The sequence below is a fragment of the Chiloscyllium plagiosum genome, unplaced genomic scaffold (genome assembly GCF_037043375.1).
Source record: "Chiloscyllium plagiosum isolate Xiang-an unplaced genomic scaffold, Cpla_swu_hap1 HiC_scaffold_27, whole genome shotgun sequence".
NCBI lineage: Eukaryota > Metazoa > Chordata > Chondrichthyes > Orectolobiformes > Hemiscylliidae > Chiloscyllium > Chiloscyllium plagiosum.
Genome location: NW_028270165.1, coordinates 63,723,169 through 63,750,773, shown reverse-complemented (window position 1 = coordinate 63,750,773; position 27,605 = coordinate 63,723,169). Strand labels below are relative to the sequence as shown.

The window sequence follows — 27,605 nt, the reverse complement described above, 5'->3', positions numbered from 1 at the left end:
TTCTCCACATGAGCCTCCATCCACCCCTCTTCATTGCTCCCCCATCTCCCCTCCATCAGCATAAGGGTATCCCCCACTTTTCGAAAGTTCACTTTACACTACTTCACTTTTACAAAAGACCTACATTAATACCTGTTCTCACAAATCGAAAGAAATCTGAAGAGGATTGTCGCTTTTACAAAGAAAGGCATAATATAAATTAATTCATGGTAATTGCTTCTTCGCTTTAGGCCCATTTCAGCTTATGAAAGGAACACTCTACTTTCAAATAGTGGGGGAAAGCTGTATCAATACAGCACAGTCACAGGCTCTTCTCACTTGGTTTAGGCATACACACCCCCTCAAGCCTGTGCTAATTCTTAATCCTTACTTAGACCTGCCATTTCTTGCCCATGTGTGGTTTCTGTTCCTCTGTTCACCTCCCCTTCATGTGTCTATCAAGATACACCTTAAACATTGTTAAGATGCCTGCTTCCACTACCTCCACTGGCAGTGCATTCCAGAAACCCACCACCTCTCTGTGTAAATTCCCCACCCCCACCACTTCTCCCCCAAACAGTCCCCCTTTCACCTTGAACCTGTGCCCTCTTTTAGTTGACTTTTCCACCCTGGAGGGAAAAAACGCCTCTGACTATCACAGAATCCCTCCAGCGTGGAAACAGACCATTCAGCCCAACAAGTCAACACCGGCCCTCCAAAGATTAACACATAGAGACCCGTTCCCTTACCCCTGTGATCTACATTTACTCCTGACTAATGCACCAAACTTACACATCCCTGAACATTGGGGCAATTTACATACAGACAATCCAATTTAACCTGCCTCTCCCTGGACAATGGGTAATTTAGCTTCGCTAATCCACCCTAACCTATACAAGTTTGGATTGTAGGAGGAAGCCGGAGCACCCGGAGGAAGCCCACACAGACACGGGAGGTGGGGTGCAGGGACAATGTGCCAACTCCACACAGATAGTTGCCTGAGACTAAAATCGAATGCAGGGCTCTGGCACGGTGAGGCGTCAGTGCGAACCACTGAGCTACCTTGCCACCCCTGTCCAGCCAATCTGTGTGTCTCATCATTTTGTCGAGGTCTCCTCCAAAGAAAACAATCCAGGTTTATGCCTCCTCTGCTCGTAATGAGAGCCCTCGAGACTAGGCAATGTCCTGGTGAACCTTGTCTGTACCCTCTGCCAGAGCACCCACAACCTTCCAGTAGCACAGTGACCAGAACTGCACACAATATTCCGAATGTGGTCAGAATAAAGAGCTGTAACGTAACTCTTACACTCAAGGAAGCGTGCTGTGTGCCTTCTTGACCACCATGCCCACCTGCATTACCACTTCCACGGATCTATATGCCCAGATCTCTCTGTATGCCAGTGCTCCTATGTGTTCTGCCATTTATCATACAATTCTTATATTTCCTTCATCACTATCGAGGTTCACTTTAACTGTCTTTCTCTCTTCATCTCTTTTTCCCCCCTCCTCACCCCTCCACACATCAGCATATCATAAGACAAGTGGAGCAGAAATTAGGCCATTCAGCCCATTGAGTCTGCTTCGCCATTCAATACGTTTCTCAACCCCAATCTCCACGTAACCCTTAATCCCCTTGATACTCAAGAACCTATCTATCTCAGTCTTAAATATACTCAGTAGCTTGGCCTCCACAGCCTTCTGTGGCGGTGAATTCCATAGATTCACCACACTCTGGTTTAAGAAGTTTCTCTCCCCTCTGTTCTAAAGGGTCTTCCCTTGACACGAAAGCTGAGCACTCAGGTTCTAGTCTGTCCTACCAATGGAAACATCTTCCCAACATCCTCGCCGTTTATTATTCTGTAGGTTTCAATTAGATCCCCTCTCATCCTTCTGAACTCCATGAAGTATAAACCTAGAGTCCTCTAATGTTCTTCATATGTTAAATTTTTCATTCCTGGACCATTCTTGTGAACCTCCTCTGAACATGTTCCAGGGCCAGTACATCCTTCCTGAGATATGGGGCCCAAATCTACATACAGTACTCCAATTGTGGCCTGACCGGAGCCTCAGAAGTACATACCTGCTTTTATATTCAAGTCTGATCAAAATAAATGCCTGCATTGCATTTGCCTTCCTAACCACTGACTCAACCTGTAAGTTTACCTTGAGAGAATCCTGGAGTAGAACTCCATAGTCTGTCCCCATAATCTTTCTGTTCCTGAGTAGCAGCAGAGATTTACAGATACCTCGATTGTTTTCAGGGATACCAAGGGATCTTGGGAATTGCCAGTATCTCGGGAGGAGGCAGAGAGGAATGTGGTGTGGTCCTGTAAACTCCAGAACTTTCCAAACTCCCTGAGTCAGCAGTAACTCTTTCTGGACCAAGAAACAAAAGGGCCACTGAGAAACTGCTACATCAGAAGACCTCAGAAGCAGAAATGAGGCCATTCAGCTCATTGAGTCTGCTCCACCATTCAATCATTCTTACGTATCAAGGGTTACGGGGAGAATTGGGTTGAGAAACATATCAGCCATGATTGAATAGTGGAGCAGACTCAATGGGCTGAATGGCCTAATTTCTGGTAGTTAGTCATCCCTGGGTAGAAGGATGCAAAACAACAAGTTGTTTCCTGGGACCGATGAGCTAAGTGTTTAATAACCTCATGACAAAAGGACAATTAAGTTTGTGGAAGGAAGGCACTGACGTAAAGGGGTTTTTTTGCAGGAAAGGCTGTATCAAACAAACCACTAACCCTCGAGGATAAGAAGGTAAGCTACAGACCGGAGATCTCCAGAAGTGTGGGGAAGATGGTGTTAGAATCTAAAGAAGCATCACACCACAGATTTGAAAGCGAGGAATCTCCACCAGAATGCAACTCCAGAAAGATGCAGCAGCAGTACTTGGAAGAAGAATGCTGCACTGAATCCCTGGATACTTCCAGAGACAAACTGTTGGTGGAAACTCAGTTAAATTCTGCCATCAATTGGGTGATAGCCAAGTTGTGAGTGAGGTTGAACTTGGTTACTTGAGTTTTATTTTTGGTTGCTGCATACAATCAAGTGTAAATCATTGTTTCAGCAGTTAATTGTGTGCAGTTTCTGAGTTAAGAGCCAAATTAAAGCGATTCACTCACAACCACAGTGAGAGGCTGGGATTCATGTTGACTCCATTGCATTCAGCAGTACATCACGTCAATACTCTTATAAAGCGAAGGCTGACAGCACCACCTTTCTCAAACAGAGGAGAGTGTTGCCCAATAATCTATAAAATTAGCATGAAAAGTGGTGTAACCTGCTCTAGTGAGAAGAATAAATCCCCAACACTTTAAAATCAACAATCAGCAATTTATTTATCCAACTCTCATGGTGAACAAATGAACAAAACTATTAACAAACTGGATACAGGCCAGGAGCAGATGGGTGGCACTAGTTTAGTTAGGGATCATGGACTGGTTGGTCTGAAGGGTCTGTTTCCAGGCTGCATGACTCCATCGCACGGAATGAATGGGGATCCATCCCAAAGATGATAAAGGTTTCAAGCACCACCTTAGGCAAATGTGTGGACACCCTCCAGATAACTGAGGGCAGTGGGACACTGAGGGTCAGTAGATCAGTCAGCCAGCCAGTTCTCTCCAGGAGACTTCTCTCTTAAGAAAGGAAGTGGTTTCCTGTCCCATCAGCCAGATTATCCAGTTTGGATTAGGTCCTATATTTCCAACAAAAGAGGTAGACAGGGCAGTGTCTATAACAAATATGTTATTAAACTTGGAAGCGTGCTGAAGACATATACAAGGATGTTGCCAGGACTCAAGGGTCTGTGTAAAAGGGAGAGGTTGGACAAGCTAAGATATTTTTATTTAGAGCATTAGAGACTGACAGGGGCCCTTAGAGAAGTGAAGTGATTGTGAGAGGCATGGAGAGGGTGAATGCACTCAGACGTTTACCCCGGGGTTGGGGAAGTGAGAGCTAGAGGGCATCAGTTTAAGGTTAGAGGAAAAAGAATAAAAGGGAATGTGAGGGGCAACTTTTATTTTTATGCAGATGGTGGTACACATATGGAATGAAATGCCAGCGGAAGTGGTTGAGGTGGGTACATTAACAATATTTATAAGGCATTTGGACAAATAAGTGGATAGGAAAGGTATGGAAGGAAATGGGCCAAGTGCAAGGAAATGGGCTTAGTGTTGATGGACAGTTTGGTTGGCACGGACCATGTTGGGCCGAAGGGCCTGTCTCCTGCTGTGGGACTCTATGATTCGTGTCTCTTTGTCGGTCTGACAGTTTTGAGTTTCCAAATGAACATCTTACTAAATCAGGCCGAATAAACTCCAATCTCATTCATCAACTCTGATGCGGAGGTGCTGGTATTGAATTGGGGTGGACAAGGTCAGAAGTCACATGGCACCAGATGAAGTGATGAAGGAGCAGCACTCATGAAAGAGCAATGCTCTTAAAGTTTGTATTTCAAATAAACTTGTTGCACTGTAACATGGTGTTGTGTGACTTCCGACTTCTTCAACTCTGGGTTTGTCTCAAACTTGACGGGATACTTTGTCCAACTCGGCATATTTTATCAGTATCGCTTGGAGGAATTCTTTTTTTTTAAAGATTAGATTCCCAACAGTATGGAAACAGGTCCTTTAGCCCAACAAGTCCACACTGGCCCTCCGCAGAGTAACCCAGCCAGACCCATTCCCCTATTCCTATTCCTCTACATTTACCCCTGACTAATGCACCACACCTACACATCCCAGAACACTATGGGACAATTTAGATGGGCCAATCCATCCTAACCTGTACACCTTTAGACCAGGGGAAGGAAACCGGAGCACTCAGAAGTAACCCATAGAGATGTGGGGGGGACATCGTGAAAGATACACACAGACTGTCATCCCGAGGGTGGAATTGAACCCAGGTCAGCATCGTGAGGCAGTGGTACTAACCACTGAGTCACCATACCACCCCTGAGCCACGTAGGTGGGCTTGGGGGGGTGGGGGCGGGGAGGGGATGGTGAGTCCAGCACAAAACAAAAAAAGCCCACTGCACCCACTGTCAGAATGGGCAGGAGGTTCAGCCTTGGGGGTCACCCACTGCAGCGTCACTGGTGGAATCTGATTGTTGGGTGCACTGGTGCCCCCGCTGGTGCCTCCGCAAGTTGCAGGACAATGTGAACCTCCGCCCGCAGTCGGGGCAGGCAAACGGCCTCTCCCCGGTGTGGACCCATTGATGGGCCAGCAGTTTGGAGGAGCGGGTGAACCCCTTTCCACACTCGGGGCAGCTGAATGGCCTTTCCCTGGTGTGGACCCGCCGGTGGGACAACAGGTCAGAGGAATTGCTGAAGGCCTTACCACACTCAGAGCAGGCGAAAGGCCTCTCCCCCGTGTGGATTCGCCGGTGTCTCAGTAGGTCGGAGGAATTGCTGAAGGCCTTCCTGCACTCTGGGCAGCTGAAGGGCCTCTCTCCCGTGTGGACCCGCTGATGGGCCAGCAGGTTGGAGGATTTACTGAAGGCCTTCCCGCACTCTGGGCAGCTGAAGGGCCTCTCCCCCGTGTGGACCTGCTGATGGGCCAGCAGGTTGGAGGAATTGCTGAAGGCCTTCCCGCACTCTGGGCAGCTGAAGGGCCTCTCCCCTGTGTGGACCCGCCGGTGCCTCAGCAGGTTGGAGGAGTCGCTGAAGGCCTTCCCGCACTCTGGGCAGCTGAATGGCCTCTCCCCCGTGTGGACTCGCCGGTGCTTCAGCAGGTCGGAGGAATTGCTAAAGGCTTTCCCGCACTCGTGGCAACTGAAAAGCCTCTCTCCTGCATGGATTCGCTGGTGGGTCTGGAGGTTGTCCACACAAGTGAACCCTTTCCCGCACACAGAGCAGTAAAACGTCCTCTCACCAGTCTGTATATGCTGGTGGGCCAGCAGGACACAGGAGCAAGTAAAGCCCTTCGCCCGCTTGGGGCAGGAGAACGGCCTCTTCCCAGTGTGATTGCACTGATGAGCCGCCAGGACAGATGGGACACGGAAGCCCTTCCCGCAGTTGCCACACTTCCATGGTTTCTCAACGGGGAGTGTTGCCTCAGGTTTCTCCATGGCCGAAGCTTCAGCTGCACACACACACACACACACACACACACACACACGTGTACAACCCCGCCGTGAATTCTTCTTTCCAGGCAGTAGAGTTGTTTCAGGCTCCACACTTAGTGCGCTGTAACAGTCGGGTCTTTCAACCAGTCCCCCGTACTCAAACAGGAAGCAAAAAGAAAGCTTTGCTCCTTCTCACAGAATCATAGTTGAAAATTGTTGCGGTCCTGATGGATTGAGTGACTGTCAGACATTGACGTGAAAGTGAGGAATGGAGACACTGGAGAGTCAGAGTCAAAAAATGCGTCGCTGGAAAAGCGCAGCACAGCAAGCAGCATCAGATAAGCAGGAAAATCAACATTTTGGACTTGAGCCCTTTATCTGTTGACTTTGAAACTTCTGTCTTCAGATAGTCTGTAAGAAAAGATTACAAAAATCATCACTGCCAGTCCGGTTAAGAATGAGACATCAAGGCATTGACACTGACACCAGAGATGTGGCAAATGTTAGTGGCAAGCCAGACTGATAAAGATATGTAGCACAGAAACAGACCCTTTGGTCTAATTCATCCGTGCCAACTAGATAACCTAACCTAATCTCGGCTGATTTGCCAGCATCTGGCCCATATCGTCTAAATCCTTCCTAATCGTATACCCATCCAGATGCCTTTTAATGTCATAATTGTACCAGCACCCACCACTTCCTCTGACAGCTCTTTCCTTAAACACGCCACTTTCTGCATGAAAGAATTATCCCTTAGGTTCCTTTGTTAAGTTCTTTTGCTTGAGCTTCTTACACTGCAATACGCCAACTTCTGTGAACAACCAAACTTTATTAAGTACAGTACAAGCTGTGGAGAAACTCTTCACACTCTTCGCAATGCTTGAACACAACAGTACCAAAAAAACAAACCCCTTAAACAAAGTAAAACTGAAACAGAGGCTTACAGTTGAAGTTAGAAGGGCAGAAGGAGACAGTATTAGCAGCCTTTCTCCAGACAGCCCACTGCTTAACTCACCCAAACAAGACTTCAGCTTTCAGGATTGACCACTCCCCTTTCATTGTAGAGGTCACTTCTAAAACATAAAAGCTTTGGCCTCAAGTCTCACCTGTTCACACATAACCAAAAATGCCTCTCAATACCGTTTTTCAAGTCTGTACTAAACCAGTCGCTTCGGAGCTTGGGTCTTTTTACCACCCCTCTGAAAAAAAACCAAGGACACAGCATCCTTGAGAAGAAGGACCAGCTTTTAGAAAAAAGGACCAGCTTTGTGACAGAGGGATATAGGCCAAACACTGGCAGATGGGATTAGATTAGTTTCAGAACATAGCATGGAGTAGTTGGACTGAAGGGACTGTTTCTGTGCTGTTTGACTCGGTAACTGTTTTGCAATGGTCTGAAAACCATTTTCTTGCCTTCCCCCATAAACGTCCACTTCTTTGTTGTTCCAAAATCAGATGAACTCAGCCTTGAATATATTCAATGATCCCATAACTGCAGGAAGACATCCCCAGTTCTGAACTCAATTCCTCTTGCTAATATACCACTTGCCTTCCTCATTGCTTGCTGCACCTATCTGACAACTGGCATTAACTGGTATGGTAGGACGCTGAGGCCCCTTTATACACATTCCTGATGAAGGGCTCGTGCCTGTAATGCTGACTCTCCTGCTCCTTGGATGCTGCCTCATCTGCTGTGCTTTTCGAGCACCACACTTTTTGACTCTGATCTCCAACATTTGCAGTCCTCACTTTCTCCACATCCCAATATATCACCATTTAAACAATGCATCTCCTTTCTGCTTTCCCTCCCCACCCCCCACAGGGAATGCTATCACTTCACATCGTGGTACTGCATTTTCCATGAGTTTGCCAACTGAGACACAGACCTGGCCAAACTTTTCTAGAATCTGTCCCCTCCATAAATTGAGATGAAGAGAGAGACACACAATAAAGGTGTTTCTGATTAGTAGGAGGACCGCGCTCCTTCCGGTCCTCCAGGGCTTCCTATTGGCCCAACAATAGATCATGCGCAATTTCCGCGGACAGCCAGGAGCACGCGCAGGTTTTGCTGACACCGGCGAACATGCGCAGTGTGCGTTGTCACCGAGGAGCATGCGCAAGATGCTCTGTGAAGTTGCTGGTGTTACCGACAGGTTTTGTGCCCAAATGACAATCGGAGACAAGAAAGGCTGGAGCGACATTTTATATTTATCCTGCGGCTCCACATTTTATTCCTTTTGCATTTTATTTGACGACTCATCTTTTCCTCAGGGTAGGGGACTCCCAAACTGGAGGGCATAGGTTGAAGGTGAGAGGGGAAAGATTTAAAAGGGACCTAAGGAGTAGAAAAAAAGTGTGAAAGTTAATTCCCCTTAAGTGCCCTCTCCAAACCTGCACATCTTTGGATTGTGGGGAGAAACCGAGCACCAAAGGAATCCCACGCAGACACAGGGAGAATGTGCAAACTCCACTCAGACAGTTGCCCAAGACTGGGATCAAACCCGGGTCCCTGGCGCTATAAGACAGCAATGCCAGCCACTGAGCCTGTTCAGAAAAAGCAGCAATTGATTTATATTAGGGTGGGAGGGGAAAGGATAAAAAGGGACCTAAAGGGCAACTATTTTACGCAGCGGGTGGTGCGTGGATTGAATGAGCTCCCAGAGGAAGTGGTGGAGGCTGGTACAATTACAATATTCAAAAGGCATCTGGATGGTATATGAACAGGAAGGTTTGGAGGGATATGGGCCAAGAGCTGGCAAATGGGCCAAGATTAATTTAGGATATCCGACTGGCACGGAACAAACAGTTTGTTTCCATGTTCCACTACTCTATTTCTACATCGTCAGAACTGTTATGACACGGACTGCACCCCCCACTAATTTAAACCCAAAAAAGATTTACCCCATGTGATAATATGAAAATTCAAGAGGTAAGGAACTGTTTCTAAAAGTCACTATTTAAAGTTTTATTTAATGATCTCGGACTCTAACTTGCAAGTGTTTAAATCTGCTGGGATTTTTCGTACTGCCAAATCTATTCAAATCTGTCTAAACTAGTTCAAATCTCGGACAAAAGCCCTCAAATTTTACAACACTGGGTGCAACCTCCCCCACCTAATTTAAACCAGCAACAGAGAGAAGGTTTAACCCATGTGGTAATCTGTGAAAATTCAAGAACCAAGAAACTATTCCCAAAGGTCAGTATTTAAAGTTAAAATTAACAACTTTATTTATTAACGTCTAACGGAGAATAATTAATTAACAACAATTTACAACTCCTTTCTCTAACCTATCTTCTACCTTCCCCTGTATAATACCAGTCGAATAAAAACCCCTGATTAAGATTTACCGAAAGATTCAAACTTCAAGACCAGCCAGCTGTTAAATCTTCTCTTTGTACCTTCCTCTGTAGATTTGCTCTCCAGGTCGGTGTCGATGTTTTTTCTCTGTGCAGACTCCTTCTCTGGACAGGTACCTCTCAGAGTTCTCACTAGCAGCCTACATTTGTTGGTCTTTTGACAGTTCTCCTGTAACTGTTCAACTTTTTTTTTGATTTTGTACTCCAAAGCATCAAATCATTTCATTGGTGTTAATATTAGATTAGATTAAATTCCCTACTGTGCGGAACCAGGCCCTTCGGCCCAACCAGTCCACACCGAGCCTCCGAAGAGCAACTCACCCAGACCCATTTCCCTCTGACGAATGCACCTAACACTACGGGCAATATAGCATAGCCACTTCACCTGACCTGCACATCTTTGGACTGTGGGAGGAAACTGGAGCACCCAGAGCAAACCCACGCAGACACGGGGAGAATGTGCAAACTTCACACAGTCAGTCACCCAAGGCTGGAATCGACCCTGGTGGTGTGAGGCAGCAGTGCTAACCAATATTCTCAAAATACTAAATTCAAATTTGATTGGAATTCAGTATTTTGGGGCAAGATTTAAATCGATTGGCCAAAATTGAGTATGTTTTTGTCTCCAGGCAACCCAGCTGAGCTGTTTGACCAAATGTTAAATTGTTACCTTGTTCACAATGTTTGGTGCTATGTCAGGTGGTTCTGCTCGCTTTTCAATTCTCTTGAAGGTAGAATACACCTCTACACCTTCTAAGAGAACCAATTTTTCAAGACTAGGAATCGGCCATTCACCCCTAACAGGAGAAAGTGAGTACTGCAGATGCTGGATATTAGAGTCAAGAATGTGGTGCTGGAAAAGCACAGCAGGTCAGGCAACATCCGAGGAGCAGGAAAATTGACATTTTAGGCAAAAGCCTCATTCACCCCGAACAGCCTGTCCTCAACTGCACATAGTTCAATGCAAGTTTGAGAAAGATGGCTGCAGCTTTGTCTTAATATAAAATTGAACATGCGTTCAAACTTTAATGCTATTTCTGAATATATTATTTTAGCTATTCTCAATTTGAAAGATCAGCCATTTCTCGTGCACCCCCATCTCCCAGGCAGTGTCATCACCAACCATTTTCTCTCTCTCTTCTGAGAAGAGCTTGATACAGCGATCAAAGAGAGTTCGAGGCATGAGAAAGTTTAGTGGGAGTTGGAAGAGATACAGAATGGACAGGGTGACAGAGTGTGGGGCCATTGAGAGACTGGGGGGAACAGAGGGTGGTGGGGGCGGAAAGGAAAGACTTGGGGGTCAAAGGGTGGAGGAATAGAATGAAGGGGAGAGAGAGAAAATGGGGGGCAGAGAGTTGCGGGATGAGAGAGAATGGTTGGGGGCAGTGGGTGGGGAGAGAGACAGCACAATTCCCACCTTCCCCAGGACTGGGGCAGTGTCCCATGAACTGGAACCTACTCCTCCCACAGCAATCATTTCTCAATCCACATATGGCTAAAGCAGAAGATTTATATAATCCCTGCAGGCCATTTCACCTATCAAATTCACACCGACCTTCCACACAGCATCCCACCCAGACTCATCCACTTACCCTACAGCCCTGCAGTTCCCCATGGCTAACCCACTCTAACCTGCACATCCCTGGACACTTTAGCACAGCCGATCCATCCGAAACTGCAGATCCTTGGACTGTGGGAGGAAACCGGAGCACCCAGATGTAACCCGCGCAGACAGAAGAGGGAGAACATACCAAATTTCACACAGACAGTCATGAGAAGGTGGAATCAAATCGCTTCTAACAATTCTCCCACACCTGTAAAACCCTGAGCACCATGGGTAATTTAGCAGGGCCAACCCACCCTCACCTGGGCAAAGATAAAAATCACATGACGCCAGTCCAACAGGTTTATTTGGAAGCACTAGCTTTCGGAGCACTGCTCCTTCATCAGGTTGTTGTGGAGTATAAGATCATAAGACACTGAGTTTACAGCAAAACATTACAGAGTCATGCCACTGAAATGATACATTGAAGAAACCTGGATTGTAAAGTCTTTCATCTTTTAGAATGAGTTGCTGGTGTCATTAATATGTAAATCCCAGAACTTCTTCTAAGGCTCAAGATAACTTAAGGTTTTATAAGAAAAGATGACAACTCAGCTCAGACAATGCATTAAAGGTGTGAGGCCAGAGTCTGTCTGTATCCCAGTTTTTGAGTCAGACTGGTTCTATTTCCAAAGTGGAATTTATAAAATATTCCATGTATTGTCTGCCTGCAGATTGTGCATTTTTTGAGCAAAATAGATGGTATGTGCAAATACAAATTCACCCCATAGACCTCGGTGTGTTTGTGTGTGCGCGCGCGCACACACATGAGAGAGAGAAAAAGTCTAGTTCCATACTGTATATCTCTATGTCTATTGCATAACAGATGCGTTATTTCTGTTGATGTAAATATTGTTATAAATCATAGCTGGGTACTAATACTTAGATGTAAGGGAGAGAGAATTCTTCAATCAGGGCACTATAAGAATCCTGGCAGACCCCTATTTCTAGTTTACTTGCCAATGAACAGACACAAGCACCTATTTAATTCTAACTTTTCACTTATTTTGTTATATTTTCTGGTATGATACTCTTTGTCTGGATGGTTTACAGGCTGGGAGATTGTGGATTGGACTTTGATTGACTGAATGATTTATTGTTCCAGAAGGTGTCAAAGGAGGTTAAAGCTTCAGCAGAAATGAAGCAGAGCTGAGAACAGACAACAACTGTGGGAACAGGGAGATCAATAGAGGACAAAGAAACCAGGACCTGAAATCCGAGCTGACACCAGACTACCCTGTGATCAGTGCTTTGATTAGCAGTGTCAACCCTCTACCTTTACCTCGCTTCCCATTCGACTTGAATGCCACATCTCCCCTCAATATTTAGGATCCAATCCTTGTCATCCTGAAGCCATGTCTCTGTAAGGAGTCCCAGATCAAAACCTGGAGTGCAGGTTCATAGTTCCTTGAAGGTAGAGTCCCAGGTAGATATGACAGTGAAGGCAGCATTTGGTATGCTTTCCTTTATCGGTTACAGCACTGAGTAAAGGAGTTGGGAGGTAGGTGATTTTGCAGCTCTACAAGACATTGGTGAGGCCACATTTGGAATATTGTGTGCAACTCTGGTCTCCTGCCCATCAGAAGGACGGTGTGAAACTTGAAAGGGTTCAGAAAAGATTTACCAGCATGCTGCCAGGTTTGAAAAAAATTAGCTCTCGGGAGAGGCTGAATAGGCTGGGGCTGTTTTCCCTGGAGCGTCGGAGGCTGAGGGATGACCTTAGAGGCTTGTAAAATCATGAGAGGCATGGATAGGGTAAATAAACAAAGTCTTCTCCCTGGGGTGGGGGAGTGCAGAACTAAAGGTTTTGGGCGAACGGGGAAAGACATAAAAGAGCTCTAAGGGGAGCCTTTTCACACAGAGTAGTGCATATATGAAATGACCAGCCAGAGGAAGTGGTGGAGACTGGTATAATTACAGAATTTAAATGGCATTTGGATTGGTCTATAATAGAAGGGGTTCGAGGGATTATGGGGCCCAGGGCTGGCAAACAGATGAGATTAGGATAACTGATAGGCATGGAGAAATTGGACCGAAGGGTCTGTTTCTGTGCTGTACATCTCTATGACTCCAATATAAAAGGTTCAGGGGGATATAGGTTGAACACAGGCAGGTGGGTCCAGTTTAGTTTGAGAACATAGTCAGCATGGACTAGTTGGACTGAAGGGTCTGTTTCTGTAACTGACCTGTACTGGTCTTGCCTCCCCCATAACCATCACATCTTTGTTGTTCAAAAATCAGATAAACTCAGCCTTGGATATATTCAATTACGACCAAACTGCAGGAAGGGGTCCCCACTTCTCAACTCAATTCCTCTTACTAATATACCACTTGCCTTGCTCACTACTTGCTGCACCTGTCTGACAACTTGCATTGACTGGATTAGAAGGACGCAGAGGCCCCTTTGTTCATCCACACATCATTGCTGATGAAAGGCTCGAGCCTGAAATGTCAATTCTCCTGTATTTGCCATTGAAAAAAGACCTGGACTAACTTTCCCAGAGTCTGTCCCCTCCCTGGATTCACTTCGTTTCCCTTCAGTTCCTGCAAGTCAACAGCTCAACCCCGGAATGGAGAAGGGGGTGAGAAAAGAGTGTGTTGAACTCACAGATGTTGGAGAGAGGAAAGAAGTTGCAGTTGGGGTGAAGCTCAATCTTCGTTCATAGAGAGAGGAGCAGCAGCAGCAGCACCAGCAACTTCAAAAGTTAATTGTCCTACTTCCGCATCCAGACGATGGGTTTGCTGTGATTGGCAGGAGGATCAGTCTCCATCCGGTCCTCCAGAACTTCTCATTGGTCCATCAAAACAAGGTCACGGAGTGTTTCCGCTTGTTGTGTGAGCATGCGTAATGTCTTGTTGACACTGTGGAACATGCGCAGTGCGTTGCTGACACCGAGTAGCATGCGCTGTATGGAGACGTTGGCATTACTGCAGATTTTCAAAGTTAAAAATCACACAATGGCAGGTTATAGCCCAACAGGTTTATTTGGAATCACTAGTTTTCGAAGCGCTGCTCCTTCATCGGTTGGTTGTGGAGCAGAATCATAACACACAGACTTTATAGCAACAGGATTGCAGTGTAATGGAATGGAATATTAAACAACTTTAGCTTACCTCTACCATTTTTTAGAATGACCATGTTAGTTTTGATTCCTTCACATGTAAATCCCAGAACTTTTCAAAAGTTACGTTCTCAAGATAGCTTTTAACAATAGGTGTCATCTCAATCAGATAATGCATTGAAGGTTTTAAGTTAACGTCTGTCTGTGTCCCAATGTTAGGTCAGACGGATTCTATTTCTATCGTGGTATTAGAGAATCTTACGTGTATGAGTTTTTGAGCAAAATAAAATGCGATTCTGCAAGTACAAATTCAATCCACAAACTTTTATGTGTGTGCGTGTGTGTGTGCAGGAGAAACCGAGTGATCATGTGTGTGTGAGAGTGTGTAATGGGGTATAAGTCTGTGATAGGGTGTGTGTGTGTGTGAGTGAGTGAGTGAGAGAGAGTGTAATGGGGTATAAGTCTGTGAGAGGGTGTGTGTGTGTGTGAGAGAGCGTATGTGTATGAGAGAGAGTCTGTGTGAGTGTGTTGGTTTGGGGGAGCATGTATTTGTGTGAATGCATGCTTGTGTGTGTGTGTGTGTGTGTGTGTGTGTGTGAGTGAGTGAGTGAGTGAGTGAGAGAGAGAGAGAGAGAGAGAGAGAGAGAGAGCAAGAGAGAGAGAGAGAGAGAGAATGCATAGTATAGTGGGGTCACCTGTAGTGTGACATGAACCCAAGGTACTAGTTGAGGCCATCTCCATGGGTACCGAACTTGGCTATCAGCCCCTGCTTGGCCAATTTGCATTTTTGCCTGTCCTGAAGTCTGCCTTGGAGGATGGTCACCCGAAGGTCCAAGGCTGAATGTCCCAGACCGCTGTAGTGTTCCCCGACTGGGAGGGAACACTCCTGGCTGTTGATTGTTGTGCAGTGTCCATTCATCTGTTGCTGTAGCCTCTGCTTGGTCTCACCAATATACCAAGACTCAGGGCATCGTTGCCTGCAGCGTATGAGATAAAAAATGTTGGCTGAGTCACATGAGTACCTCCTGCACTCATGGTGGGTGGTGTCCTCACGTGTCATGGTGGTAATCGTGTCAACATTCTGATACATCTTTCATCATCTGCCGTGACAGAGTTGTATTGTGTTGTCCTGAAGGCCAGGCAGTTTTCTGAGACCAATTATCTGTTTAAAGTTTGGCGGTTGATTGAAGGCGAGAAGTGGAGGCGTGGGGAAGGTCTTGGCGAGGTGCTCATCCTCATCCATAATGTGTTGCAGGCTGTGAAGAATGTGGCGTGGTGTTTCGGCTCCTGAGAAGTATTGGACAACAAAGGGTACCATTTTGGTTGCAGCTCGTGTCTGTCTCCTAAAGGAAGTCATTACAGTTTCTTGCTGTGACACATTGGAACTGGGAGTTGATGAGTTGAACATTGTACCCCGTTCTTATGAGAGCATGCTTGTGTACTTCCAAGTGTCTGCCATGTTCCTCCTCACCTGAACAGATCCTATGTATGCGAAGGGCTTGTCCAGAGGGGATGGCTGTTTTAATATGTTTCATGAGAGAAGTGTAGCACTGTCAGGTTATCCGTGGTTTGCGGGTACAGAGAAGTGCTGAGATACCCATCCTTGATAGAGCTGCATATATTCAAAAATGAGACAAATACTAAAGAGTATTGTTGTTTCAGTGACTCCTTACCATGGGTCCAGAGGAAGAAATGTCATCAATATATCTGGTGTATAGTGTTGGTTGGAGGTCCTGTGCAGAAAAGAAGCCTTGTTCGAACCTGTGCTTGAAAATGTTGGCATACTGGGGTGGAAGTTTGGTCCCCATGGCTGTTCCATGTGTCTGGATGAAGAACTGGTTGCCAAAGGTGAAAATGTTGTGGTTGAGAATGAAGCGGATGAGTTGTAGGACAGTGCTCAGAGATTGGCAGTTGTTGGTATTGAGTACTGAGGCTGTTACCGTGATGCCATCATCGTGAGGAATGCTGGTGTAGAGTACTGACATGTCCATGGATTCAACTAGTCCGTGGGTGCTGAGCTTCTGGAAGGATTGGATCAGAAGTCTTGATGAATGCTGTCAGTTCACAGTTGTGTTCTTTGGTCAGATCAGCTGGTAGTTGCCTGTCGTGTTCCTGGTCAGTTGTTTGTACACTTCCTTGCAGAAGTCCATTTATTCCGAATTACTAAAAAACTGCATAAATCCATGTAAGATTCTGTAGCTCCCACTTTAGAAATAGAATCAGTCTGACCTAACATTGGGACACAGACAGACTTTAATTTCTCACTTTCAATTATCTGAGCTGAGATGACATCTATTGTTAAAAGCTATCTTAAGAATGTAAGTTTAAAAAAGTTCTGGGATTTACAAATAAAGGAACCGAAACTAACATGGTCATCCAAGATGCAAGCTCACCTGCACATCTTAGCACAGCTGATCCACCCTAAAGTGCAGATCTTTGGACTGTGGGAGGAAGCCAGACACCCTGAGGTCACCAACACAGACACAAGGGGGAGAACATGCCAAACGTCACACAGACAGTCACCCAAGGATGGAATCAAACCCAGGCTCCTGGCGTTATTAAGCAGCATTGCTAACCACTGAGCCACCATCCCACCCAGTGCTTTGAGGTTCTGCTTTGTCTTTGCAGCTTTTAACTTCTCATGCGCCCTCAGCAGAGGCTGTGTCCTGCTGACATCGTTGGACCACACCCATTGCACCTCCCTTTCCCACTTCTCCAGCCCAGAGCACAGTGGTTCCTGAATCCTGGCACCAGATTCTGATGCCTCTGTGCTTCTGCTGCCAACTGCAGAGAACGGAGGCAATCCCCGTCACTATTCTGTCCCTTACCTCCCCCTCCCTAACGTTATTCTTGCTCCTCCCACCGCACAGTTAGCTCCTCCCCCCTGCAGCCCTCTCTCAGATCACCTTTACCTGCCTGACCCGGGCTCACACCCCACTGACCCTGTCCACTGATCCCATCAGAAGGCTCTGTCCGGAGGGAAAGACCATCTCCCGGAATAAAAAACATCTGATTAACTTTCCGCCTTGCCTTCCCAGCGTGTCAGCAACCTGTCTTCCAGCTCCACCTCTCTGAGCTGAAGGTCCTCCAACATGTGTTTGCCCTGGATCACATCATCCAGAGCCTTCCACCTTTTGCAAATCGAAAGACAAGTCTCACCCTGCCCTCTCCAGTGTCTATTGTGTAACTGCTTAATCATTTCTAGTGGCCAAGCAGAGACTGATAGCCAAGTTTGGAACCCATGAGGTTGGCCTGCACCAGGACCTTTGGTTCATGTTACATTACAGGTGACCCCACTACACTGTACACATTCTGTCTCTCACACACAGCCATACATTCTCACATACTCACGCAGGCACTCTCTCAGATATACGTGCTCTCTCAGATGCACACACATGTACCCACCCACACTCTCACCCACACACACATCCTCTCACAGACTAATACTCCTGCAACTCTCACTTTACCAAGCATGCACACATGCAAACACACACTCTCTCAGCCAGATTCACGTGTATGCACACACTCACTCACTCTCATGCATTCACACATAGATAAGACCATGGGGTGAATTTGCATTTGCAGAATTATGTCTGTAGATACATTCTATTTTGCTCAAAAAGTGCACAATCTGCAGACAGTCAATCCATGTAATATTTTATAAATTCCTACTTTGGAAACAGAATCAGTCTGACTCAAGACAGACTCGAACCTCACATCTTTCATGCATTGTCTGAGCTGAGATGGCACCTCTTTGTAAATCCTGAAGTTATCTCGAGACTGTGACTGAAAAGAAGTTTTGGGATTTACATACTAATGAACTGAAACCTGCAACCCATTCTAAAGATGAAACACTTAAAAGCAGTCGAGGTTTGTTCAATATATCATTTTGCTACAAGTTCTGTGTCTTATGATCCTGCTGTACAGTTACCTGACGAAGGAGCAACACTCCGAAAGCTAGTACTTCCAAATAAACCTGTTGGACTGTAACTGGATTTTAACTTTGTTTCCAGTGAAAACAGCCCACCCCTCCCACTGCTGCCAGTAAACTTTACAATGCTGAGGAAACAATGAACCATCAGTCCTGAAAAATGTACAATTCTAATAATACGAGCTACACATTGACTGCTCCTTCTGATATAAGACATTGGAAACCTCCCGCCGGAGATTGAAAGAAATTAGCAGCTTTAAAAGAAAAACCTGTTGAATCTCATAGCCTTCAATGTCTGAGTCCGACGGTAAGTTCAGGTAACGTTTGTTGGGACCCAACTTTGTGGCAGCTTCAGATCGTCTCAGCAAAAAGGTGCACAAAAAGTAGCTTTTTATTGAAACACACACACACACACACACACACACACACACACACACACTCCCCTGCATCCCACTTTCTTCACTATTGGCCAGCTGAGTTGTCCCTTTGTAATTCGATCCTTGGTGCAGCCTTAGCCTGGAGGAAGTATTGCTTCACTCAGCAATCGCAACTCATAGCCTGTATGCAAGTAAGATTCCCCCCGCGCATTTGCAGATGGCCTGTCAAGAGTCAACCACACTGCTGTGGTCTGGAGTCACATATAGGCCAGACCAGGGAAAGCATGCAGCTGGGACGACTGAGTGAATCCTTTCCCACAACAGCAGTTTCCTCCCCTAATCATGAGTGAATCAGATTGGGGTGTTTGTTCCCCGAAAATGGTTTCATAATGAGATTCTGAACTCCAGATTTCTGACTGAACTCCAAATCCGCCATCTGCTATGGTGAGATTCAAACCCGGGAGTCCCCAGAACTGGGTTATTAATGCAGTCGAGAATGGCACTCGGCCGAAGCTCCTTCAATCCCCCTGCGATGGGAGGTGAACTCACTGATGTCTCTGCAGGTGGGAGGAGTGGGTGAAGCCCTTCCCGCACAGAGAGCGAGTGAACGGTCTCTTTGATCCTCCAAGCTGAGTAAATGGTGTGAAGTACTGTACTTTTCACGGTCACCGCATTGAATTTCCCTCATTCGGGTGTATCAATATTCTTCCTGCCACACCAGTGTCCAAGCAGACAAAAGCAAACATTTCTTCTCGACTGGAATGGCTGCTGATATTCAAGTCCCAATGAATCAAGTGACTCTCTCAGAAGCTGATGTATCTTTAGGTTTCAGATTTTTTTCCCCATGTCTTCCTGCAAATAAAATCACGAAATAAGTCATGGTCAGTACAGTCAAATGAACATAACATCGGTGACAATTCCTTAGATTGCCAGATACCTGCTGATCATATATTATCCATGACACAGAAACCTGAAAACCCTCATTCAGCCAGATAGCATTAAGTATATAAAGAGGAAAACTTCATTTAGGTGACAATGACCTGGAACAACCTGATGCAACAATGCAATACCTGCAGTACTGAAAACGGTAAGGCTTCTGATGATACCAGTTACTGATTCACCGCTCCTTCTGATGGACAGCATTGGAAGTACATTGTTGGGGGCTGAAAGAAATGAGCAGTTTAAAACAAAAACCCACCGAAATCCTTCACTAGGCTTCCCACTAGGACATTTTACTTAAAACACTTCAACCCCACATTGCAACAAGTTCCACATTCCATCAAAATCCTGGATGTCCGCACTTACTCAGTTGCTGTCTCTCAAATGAAAGATTTCATTGTAGCTTCTGCTCCCAGTAAGGACAAAATATCTTTGAAAGCTGCTCTGAAATTCCAGTCTTCACAACAATACTTCTGCTTTCCTTCAGTCCAAATTGTCTGTGCTGACCAGATATCCCAAATTAACATAGTCCCATTTGTCAGCACTTAGCCTATATCCCTCTCAATTCAGCCTGTTACCAGATGCCATTTAAAATGCTGTAATTATACCAGCCTCCACCACTTCCTCTGGCAGCTCATTCCATGCTTGCATCACTCTCTGTGTGAGAAAGTTGTCCATAAGGTTCCTTTTAAATCTTTCCCCTCTCACCTCAAATCTATGCCCTCTAGTTTTGGACTCCCCTACTATGTGGAAATGTTTTTGGCTATTCACCCTATCCATGTTCCATATGAACTTCTATAAAGTCACCCCTCAGCCTTCAATGCTTCAGGGAAAACAGCCCCGGCCTATTCAGCCTCTCCCTATAGCTCAAACCCTCCAACTCTGGCAAAAGCCTTGTAAATCTTTGCCAAACCCTTTCAAAGGTTCACAACACTTTTCCTGTAGCAGGATAACCAGAACTGAACACAGTATTCCAAAAGTTGCCTAATCAATGTCCAGTACAGGGGCAACATGACCTCCCAACATCTGTATTGAAATGCACTGACCTATAAAGGCAAGCATACCAAACACCTCCTTCACTATCCTGTCTACCTGCGACTCCACTTTCAAGAAACTATGAACCAGCACTCCAAGCTATCTTTATTCAACAACACTCCCCATTAACTTTGCAGATCCTGCCCTGATCTGCCTTTCCAAAATCAAAATTTCAAAATGGGGTTGAGAAACAGATCAGTTGCGATTGAATGGTGGAGTAGATCTGATGGGCTGAATGGCCTAATTTCTGCACCTATGTCATATGGTCTCTTGCTGTCCTGGACACAGAGTGAGAGAATTGGGAGCAGGAATAGGTCATTTGGTCTTTCCAGTCGGCACCAGCATTGAACAGTTCATAACTGGATATAAATATACCGGCATCTAGGTGGGCAGGGTGGAATTTTTTTCACTGCAGCATCGGAGGTTGAGAGATGACCTTAGAGAGGATTATAAAATCTTCAGGGGTATCGATGAGGTGAACAGCAGGTATTCTTTCCGTGGGATGGGTGTTTCAAGGTTAGGGAGCAAACTTTGAAGATAAAAGGAGAAATATTTTTAAAAGACATGAGGGGCACCTTTTTATTTTAAGACAGAGAATGGTTCTCATGTGGTATCAATGTCCAGAGGAGGTGGTGGATGCAGGTACAGTTACAGTGTTTAAAAGACATTTGGATAAGTACATACAGTCATAGAGATGTACAGCATGGAAACAGACCCTTCGGTCCAACGCGTCCATGCCGACCAGATATCCCAACCCAATCTAATCCCACCTGCCAGCACCCGGCCCATATCCCTCCAAACCCTTCCTAGTCATATACCCATCCAAATGCCTCTTAAATGTTGCAATTGTAATAGGCAAGATTCAGAGAGTCTGGGCCAAACTCTGGCAGGTGGGACTAGTTTAGTTTCAGAACACAGTCAGCATGGACTAGTTGGACTTAATGGTTTGTTTCTGTGCTGTATGACTGTAACTGTTCTATACTGGTCTTAAAACCATTTTCTTACCTCCCCCAATACCCATCACTTCTTTGTTCTTCAAAGTCAAATGAACTCAGCCTTGAATACATTCAATGACTGACCTAACTGCAGGAAGACATCCCCACTTCTGAACTCAACTTCTCTTGCTAACATACCACTTGCCTTGCTGATTGCTTGCTGCGCCCGTCTGACAACTGGCAGTGACTGGTGCAGAAGGACACTGAGGCCCCTTTGTCCATCCACACATCATTCCTGATGAAGGATTCGTGCCCAAAACATTGACTCTCCTCCTCCTCAGTTGCTGCCTAACCTGCTGTGCTTTTCCAGCGCCACACTTTTCAACTCTGATCTCCATCATCTCACTTTCACCACATCTCAACATATCACCATTTAAACAATGCGCCTCCTCTCTGCGCTTTTGTTTAACATCAAAGGCTATAGATTGTGTCACTGCATTTGCCATGTGTTTGTAAATTGAGACAGACCTGGATCAACTTTTCCGGAGTCTGTCCCCTCCCTCGTTTCACTCTTTCCTTTCAGTTGCTGCAAGTTAACAATTGAACCCCAGAATGAAACAAAAAATGGAAAAAGAGGTGATAAACAGACTGTTGTACTCACAAAAGTTCCACTGAGGAAGGAAGTTACAGTCTGGGGTGAAGTTCACAGAGAAAGGAGCAGCAGCATCTTCAGAGCTCATGGTCCAACCTCCACATTTCAACCTCCTTCCGGTCCTCCAAGGTTATCCATTGGTCCATGCAAAGGAGCTGACGCGCAGTTTCTGCGGACACCAAGGAATATGCGCAGTGCTTTGCTGACACTGGCGGTCATGCGCAGTGCTTGCTGACACCGCGGAGCATGCTCAGTGTGCAGGAATTTGTTACAAATTTTAAAGTTAAAAATCACAAAACACCTGGTTATAGTCCAACAGACTTATTTAGAAGCACTAGCTTTCACAGCGCTGCTCCTCCATCAGGTGGTTGTGGAGTATAAGATCGTAAGACACAGAATTTATGATCTTATACTCGGGCGGCACGGTGGCACGCACTGCTGCCTCACAGCGCCTGAGACCCGGGTTCAATTCCCGCCTCAGGCGACTGACTGTGTGGAGTTTGCACGTTCTCCCCGTGTCTGCGTGGGTTTCCTCAGGGTGCTCCGGTTTCCTCCCACAGTCACAAAAAGATGTGCAGGGTCAGGTGAATTGGCCATGCTAAATTGCCCGTAGTGTTAGGTAAGGGGTAAATGTAGGGGTATGGGTGGGTTTCGCTTCGGCGGGTCGGTGTGGACTTGTTGGGCCGAAGGGCCTGTTTCCACACTGTAATCTAATCTAATCTAACAACCACCTGATGAAGGAGCGGCGCTCCGAAAGCTAGTGCTTCCAAACAAGCCGATTGGACTGTAACCTGGTGTTGTGTGATTTTTAACTTTGTACACCCCAGTCCAACACGGGCACTTCCAGATCATGACAAATTTTAAGTGTCCAAATGCGAATATGAGAGAAAAATACCAAAGCAATTTTTTGTCGAAATGTTTTTTTCCCTGTGCCTCGACATGTTATTCCTTTAGCATTTTGTCTTTTGCCCAGGGTAGAGGTATTCCAAAACTAGAGGGTATAGGTTTAGGGTGAGGGGAAAAGATTTTAAAAGATTTAAAAGACTAGGCATAGAACATTCACCCCTTACAGGGCGAAAGTGAGGACTGCAGATACTGGAAATTAGGGTCGAGAGTGTGGTGCTGGAAAAGCACAGCAGGTCAGGCAGCATCTGAAGAGCAGGAGAATCGACGTTTCGGGCAAAACCCTTCATCAGGAAATAGCCATGGGGAACTGCAGGGCTGTAGCGTAATCGAGTGGGTCTGGGTGGGATGCTGTTGGGAAGGTCGGTGTGAATGGCCTGCAGGGATGATATGCCTTAGCCATGCTTATATTGAGAAATGGTTGCCCCAAATCTGCTGTGGGACGAGTGGGTTCCAGTTCGTGGGACACTGACACCAGTCCTGGGGAAGGTGGGATTTGTGCTGTCTCTCGCTTCCCATTCTTCCCCTTGTCCATTTTCTCCCCACCCACTGCCCCCGCCCTTTCTCCCCTCTTCACACTGCACCCCGATTCTCTCCCCAACCCTCTGAACCCCAGTCATTCTCTACTCCCCAACCTCTGTCTCCTCTCCATTTCTCTCCCTTCTTCACCACCACCAGTGCCCCCGCCCGTCCTTTCTCGTGCCTCAGCCCTCTTTGATCTAGTGGCCGAGCAGAGGCTGATAGCCAAGTTTAGAACACATGAGGATGGCCTCAGCCGAGACCCTGGGTTCATGTCACACTACAGGAGACCCAGCTACACAATACACTCTCTCACACACAAGCACACTCTCTTACATACTCACACGCTCGTGCAGACCTTCTCTGATAGACATGCTCTCTCTCAGACACACAGTAATACATCCCCACACTCAAACCTACGCACACACCATCTCACATGCTTATACTCCATCACACAGTACCCAGCATGCACACGCACACACACGCTCTCTCTCATGCATGCACTCACATATAGAAGTCTTTGGGGTGAATCTGCGTTTGCAGAATTATATATTTGGAAATAGAACCAGTCTCACTCAAGATTAGGATACAGATAGACCCTACCCTCACAGCTTTCATGCATTGTCTGACCTGAGGTGTCACCTCATTTTATAGAACCTTAAGTTACCTGGAGAATGTGATTTTTAAAAAGTTCTGGGATTTACAGATTAATGAACCGAAATCTACAACCCGTTTTAAAAGATGAAAGACTCAACAGCAATCTCGGTTTCTTCAATATATCATTTATGTTACATGACACTATAATCTATTCTTATATCTTCTGTGTCTTATGATCCTCCTGCACAGCTTGCAGAAGAGAGCACCGATCCAAAGGGAAGCAGCTTGAGGTGACACTGAACAACAGCAGAGGATGGTTTCGATCCATCGACCTCTGGGTTATGGGCCCAGCACGCTCCCGCTGCGCCACTCTACTGCTGCGCGATACGCCCCCCCCCCCCCCCCCCCTTCCAGAGAACACTTCAGGTTTCCGTCTGGCACGCGGCAGGCACGTTCGAGCCTGATGTCAAAGACCTCCACTGCTGTCGTGTAATATGCTGTTTCGCGGACGTATGGAGGCTGTGTAAATATAAACTTATTTCTAAATTCCCACATTCTGTTGGTCGAACTGTTATTTCACACTGAATCACAACATGTGTCACAGCGCAGACGGAGGCCATGCGGCCCACCTTCGCTCTGCTGGTTCTACACTTAAGTAAACGTGTGTCTCTATTCGTTTCATTCTCTCGCCTTCTCAGCGTAAATCTGCACATCTGAACGTGACCACCGAATTCCCTTTTGTGTCCATTGAATCTTCCTCTTTGTCAGTGTCAGACAGGGACTTACTAACCCTAACCAGTCCCTGTACGAAAACGTTCTTCCTAATGTCACTTTTACTTCTTTTCCTCGTGACTTTAAAATTCTGCCGAATCGTTGTGGATCCTTTCAGGTGTGGGAGCATTTTCACAACATTATTTCCTGTTTCTAGATCCCTCATGACTTGGAAAGTTCGATTCTCCGAGGAGAGGTGTCCCAATTTTCCAATCTTTGAGGAGAAGGTGAGGTTTGCAGATGCTGGAGATCAGAGCTGAAAATGTGTTGCTGGAAAAGCGCAGCAGGTCAGGCAGGAGAATCGACGTTTCGGGCATAAGCCTGAAGAAGACCAGTGGGATACTGAGACCTCTAAAATCATGCCACTTGATTTGACGAGTGCATCGATATGCTAACATGCCATTTGGACATTCGGTAAGTAGATGCGAAGGCAGCTTGCAGAAGAGAGCAAAAGGTAAAAACAATGACTGCAGATGCTGGAAACCAGATTCTGGATCAGTGGTGCTGGAAGAGCACAGCAGTTCAGGCAGCATCCGAGGACAGGCAAAATCGACGTTTCGGGCAAAAGCCCTTCATCAGGAATAAAGGCAGAGAGAGAGGAGGAAAACTTCTTCAAGGCAGGCATCCTTGCAAGAGGATTTGCAGTAGGGTTAAAATCACGAGGTAAAAACAATGACTGCAGATGCTGGAAACCAGATTCTGGATCAGTGGTGCTGGAAGAGCACAGCAGTTCAGGCAGCATCCGAGGACAGGCAAAATCGACGTTTCGGGCAAAAGCCCTTCATCTGGAATAAAGAAAATCCCCTGCCACCGCAGGAAAGAAAATCCCCTGCCACCGCAGGAAAGAAAAGACCGTTCCCTCCGTGACTACCTGGTCAGGTCCACGCCCCCCTACGACCCACCCTCCCATCCTGGCACTTTCCCCTGCCACCGCAGGAACTGTAAAACCTGTGCCCACACCTCCTCCCTCACCTCCATCCAAGGCCCTAAAGGAGCCTTCCACATCCATCAAAGTTTTACCTGCAAATCCAGTAATATCATCTATTGTATCTGTTGCTCCCGATGCGGTCTCCTCTACATTGGGGAGACTGGGCGCGTCCTAGCAGAGCGCTTTAGGGAACATCTCCGAGACACCTGCACCAATCAACCAAATCGCCCCGTGGCTCAACATTTCAACTCCCCCTCCCACTCTGCCGAGGATATGGAGGTGCTGGGCCTCCTCCACCGCCGCTCCCTCACCACCAGACGCCTGGAGGAAGAACGCCTCATCTTCCGCCTCGGAACACTTCAACCCCAGGGCATCAATGTGGATTTCAACAGTTTCCTCATTTCCCCTTCCCCCACCTCATCCTAGTTTCTAACCTCCAGCAACTCGATCCCCTGACTTGTCCGACCTGCCCAGCTCCTTTTCCACCTATCCACTCCACCCTCTCCTCCCTGACCTATCACCTTCATCTCCTTCCCCACTGACCTATTGTACTCTATGCTACTCTCTCCCCACCCCCACCCTCCTCTAGCTTATCTCTCCACGCTTCAGGCTCTCTGCCTTTATTCCTGATGAAGGGCTTTTGCCCGAAACATCGATTTTGCCTGTCCTCAGATGCTGCCTGAACTGCTGTGCTCTTCCAGCACCACTGATCCAGAATGCAGAAGAGAGCACCGATCTTCAGGAAAGCAGCTCGAGGTGACATTGAACAATAGCAGAGGATGGTTTCGATCCATCGACCTCTGGGTCATGGGCCCAGCACGCTCCCGCTGCGCCACTCTGCTGCCGCACGCGGCATCCCTTCCACAGAACACTTCAGGTTTTCGTCTGGCACGCGGCAGGCACGTTCGAGTCTGATGTCAAAGACCTCCACTGCTGTCGTGTAATATGCTGTTTCGCAGACGTATGGAGGCTGTGTCAATATAAACTTATTTCTAAATTCCCACATTCTATTGGTCGAACTGTGATTTCACACTGAATCACAACGTGTGTCACAGCGCAGACGGAGGCCATGCGGCCCACCTTCGCTCTGCTGGTTCTACACTTAAATAAATGTCCACTTAACTTTCTCCAAAGGTCTGTTATCATACGCTTAGACCAACAAGGCAGAGAGCAGACATTCGCCTCCCGCCCCACTCCTCTTGAGCCACCTGAGACTTGCTCAGTATAAATGACACAAATCCGAAAATAAACGAAGTTAAGATAATCGGAGTTCTTTTAAAACCCGAAAAGTAACGAAGTTTAACGACGCGAACCCGAAAATATACGAAGGCAATCGGAGTTTCTTTAAACCGAAAAGTCACGAAGTTTAAATGACGCGACCCCAAAATAAACGAAGCTAAAGCAATCGGAATTTTTTATAAACCGAAATGTAACGAAGTTTAATTGAAGCGACCAAAAGGTGGAATGTGTTGGTGAAATTGATGAAGTGTTCAACTTCCTCGTGGGAGCACGAGGTGGCACCGATACAGTCATCAGTGTAGCGGAGGAAAAGGTGGGGAATGGTCCCGGTGTTGCTGCAGAAGACTGACCTTTCTATGTACCCGACGTTGAGATAGGCATAACTGGTGCCCACGCCTGTGCCCATGGCTACCCCTTTGGTCTGGCGAAAGTGGGAGGATTCAAAGGAGAAATTATTGAGGGTGAGAACCAGTTCAGCCAAATGAATGATTGTGTCATTGGAGGGGTACCAGTGGGGACCCCAGGAGAGGAAGAAACTTGAAGGCCTTGCAGCCGCAGTGCCAGCCAGTGATGTCCATGTGTTTTAAACTGCCTGTCTCGCATTGGTCAACCGCCCTCGCATCATAAAGACCATTGTGAGCTGTGCCTGGAGATTGACCAATTGGAATTCCTGGAGGACCGGAAGGCTGTTAGGTCTTCCTG

At 46.5% G+C, this 27,605-nt stretch overlaps 2 protein-coding genes across 6 annotated transcripts in view; one reads left to right on the top strand and one right to left on the bottom strand.

The window, feature by feature from the left end:
• The window catches only part of LOC148144448 (uncharacterized), a 677,410-nt gene that overhangs the window by 331,758 nt on the left and 318,047 nt on the right, over positions 1–27,605 (top strand). For 3 of the 4 annotated variants that reach the window (XR_015751481.1, XR_015751480.1, XR_015751483.1), the window contains exon 4: positions 2,705–3,167. The exons of the other annotated variant lie outside the window; for it this stretch is intronic. The gene's annotated coding sequence lies outside the window, so the exon portion shown is untranslated. Of the gene's footprint in view, positions 1–2,704; positions 3,168–27,605 lie in introns of those variants that run through there. 4 annotated transcript variants of the gene reach the window in all.
• LOC148144456 (uncharacterized) overlaps positions 4,193–27,605 on the bottom strand; it is a 44,232-nt gene continuing 20,819 nt past the window's right edge. The window contains exons 1-2 of one of the 2 annotated variants that reach the window (XM_087974728.1): positions 13,624–13,719; positions 4,193–6,466 (exon numbers count right to left, since the gene is read on the bottom strand). In XM_087974728.1, the coding sequence (XP_087830854.1) occupies positions 5,051–6,058 (1,008 nt within the window). In that variant the 5' untranslated portion in view covers positions 6,059–6,466; positions 13,624–13,719 and the 3' untranslated portion in view covers positions 4,193–5,050. Of the gene's footprint in view, positions 6,467–13,623; positions 13,720–27,605 lie in introns of those variants that run through there. The other variant, XM_087974729.1, reaches the window with a different exon arrangement.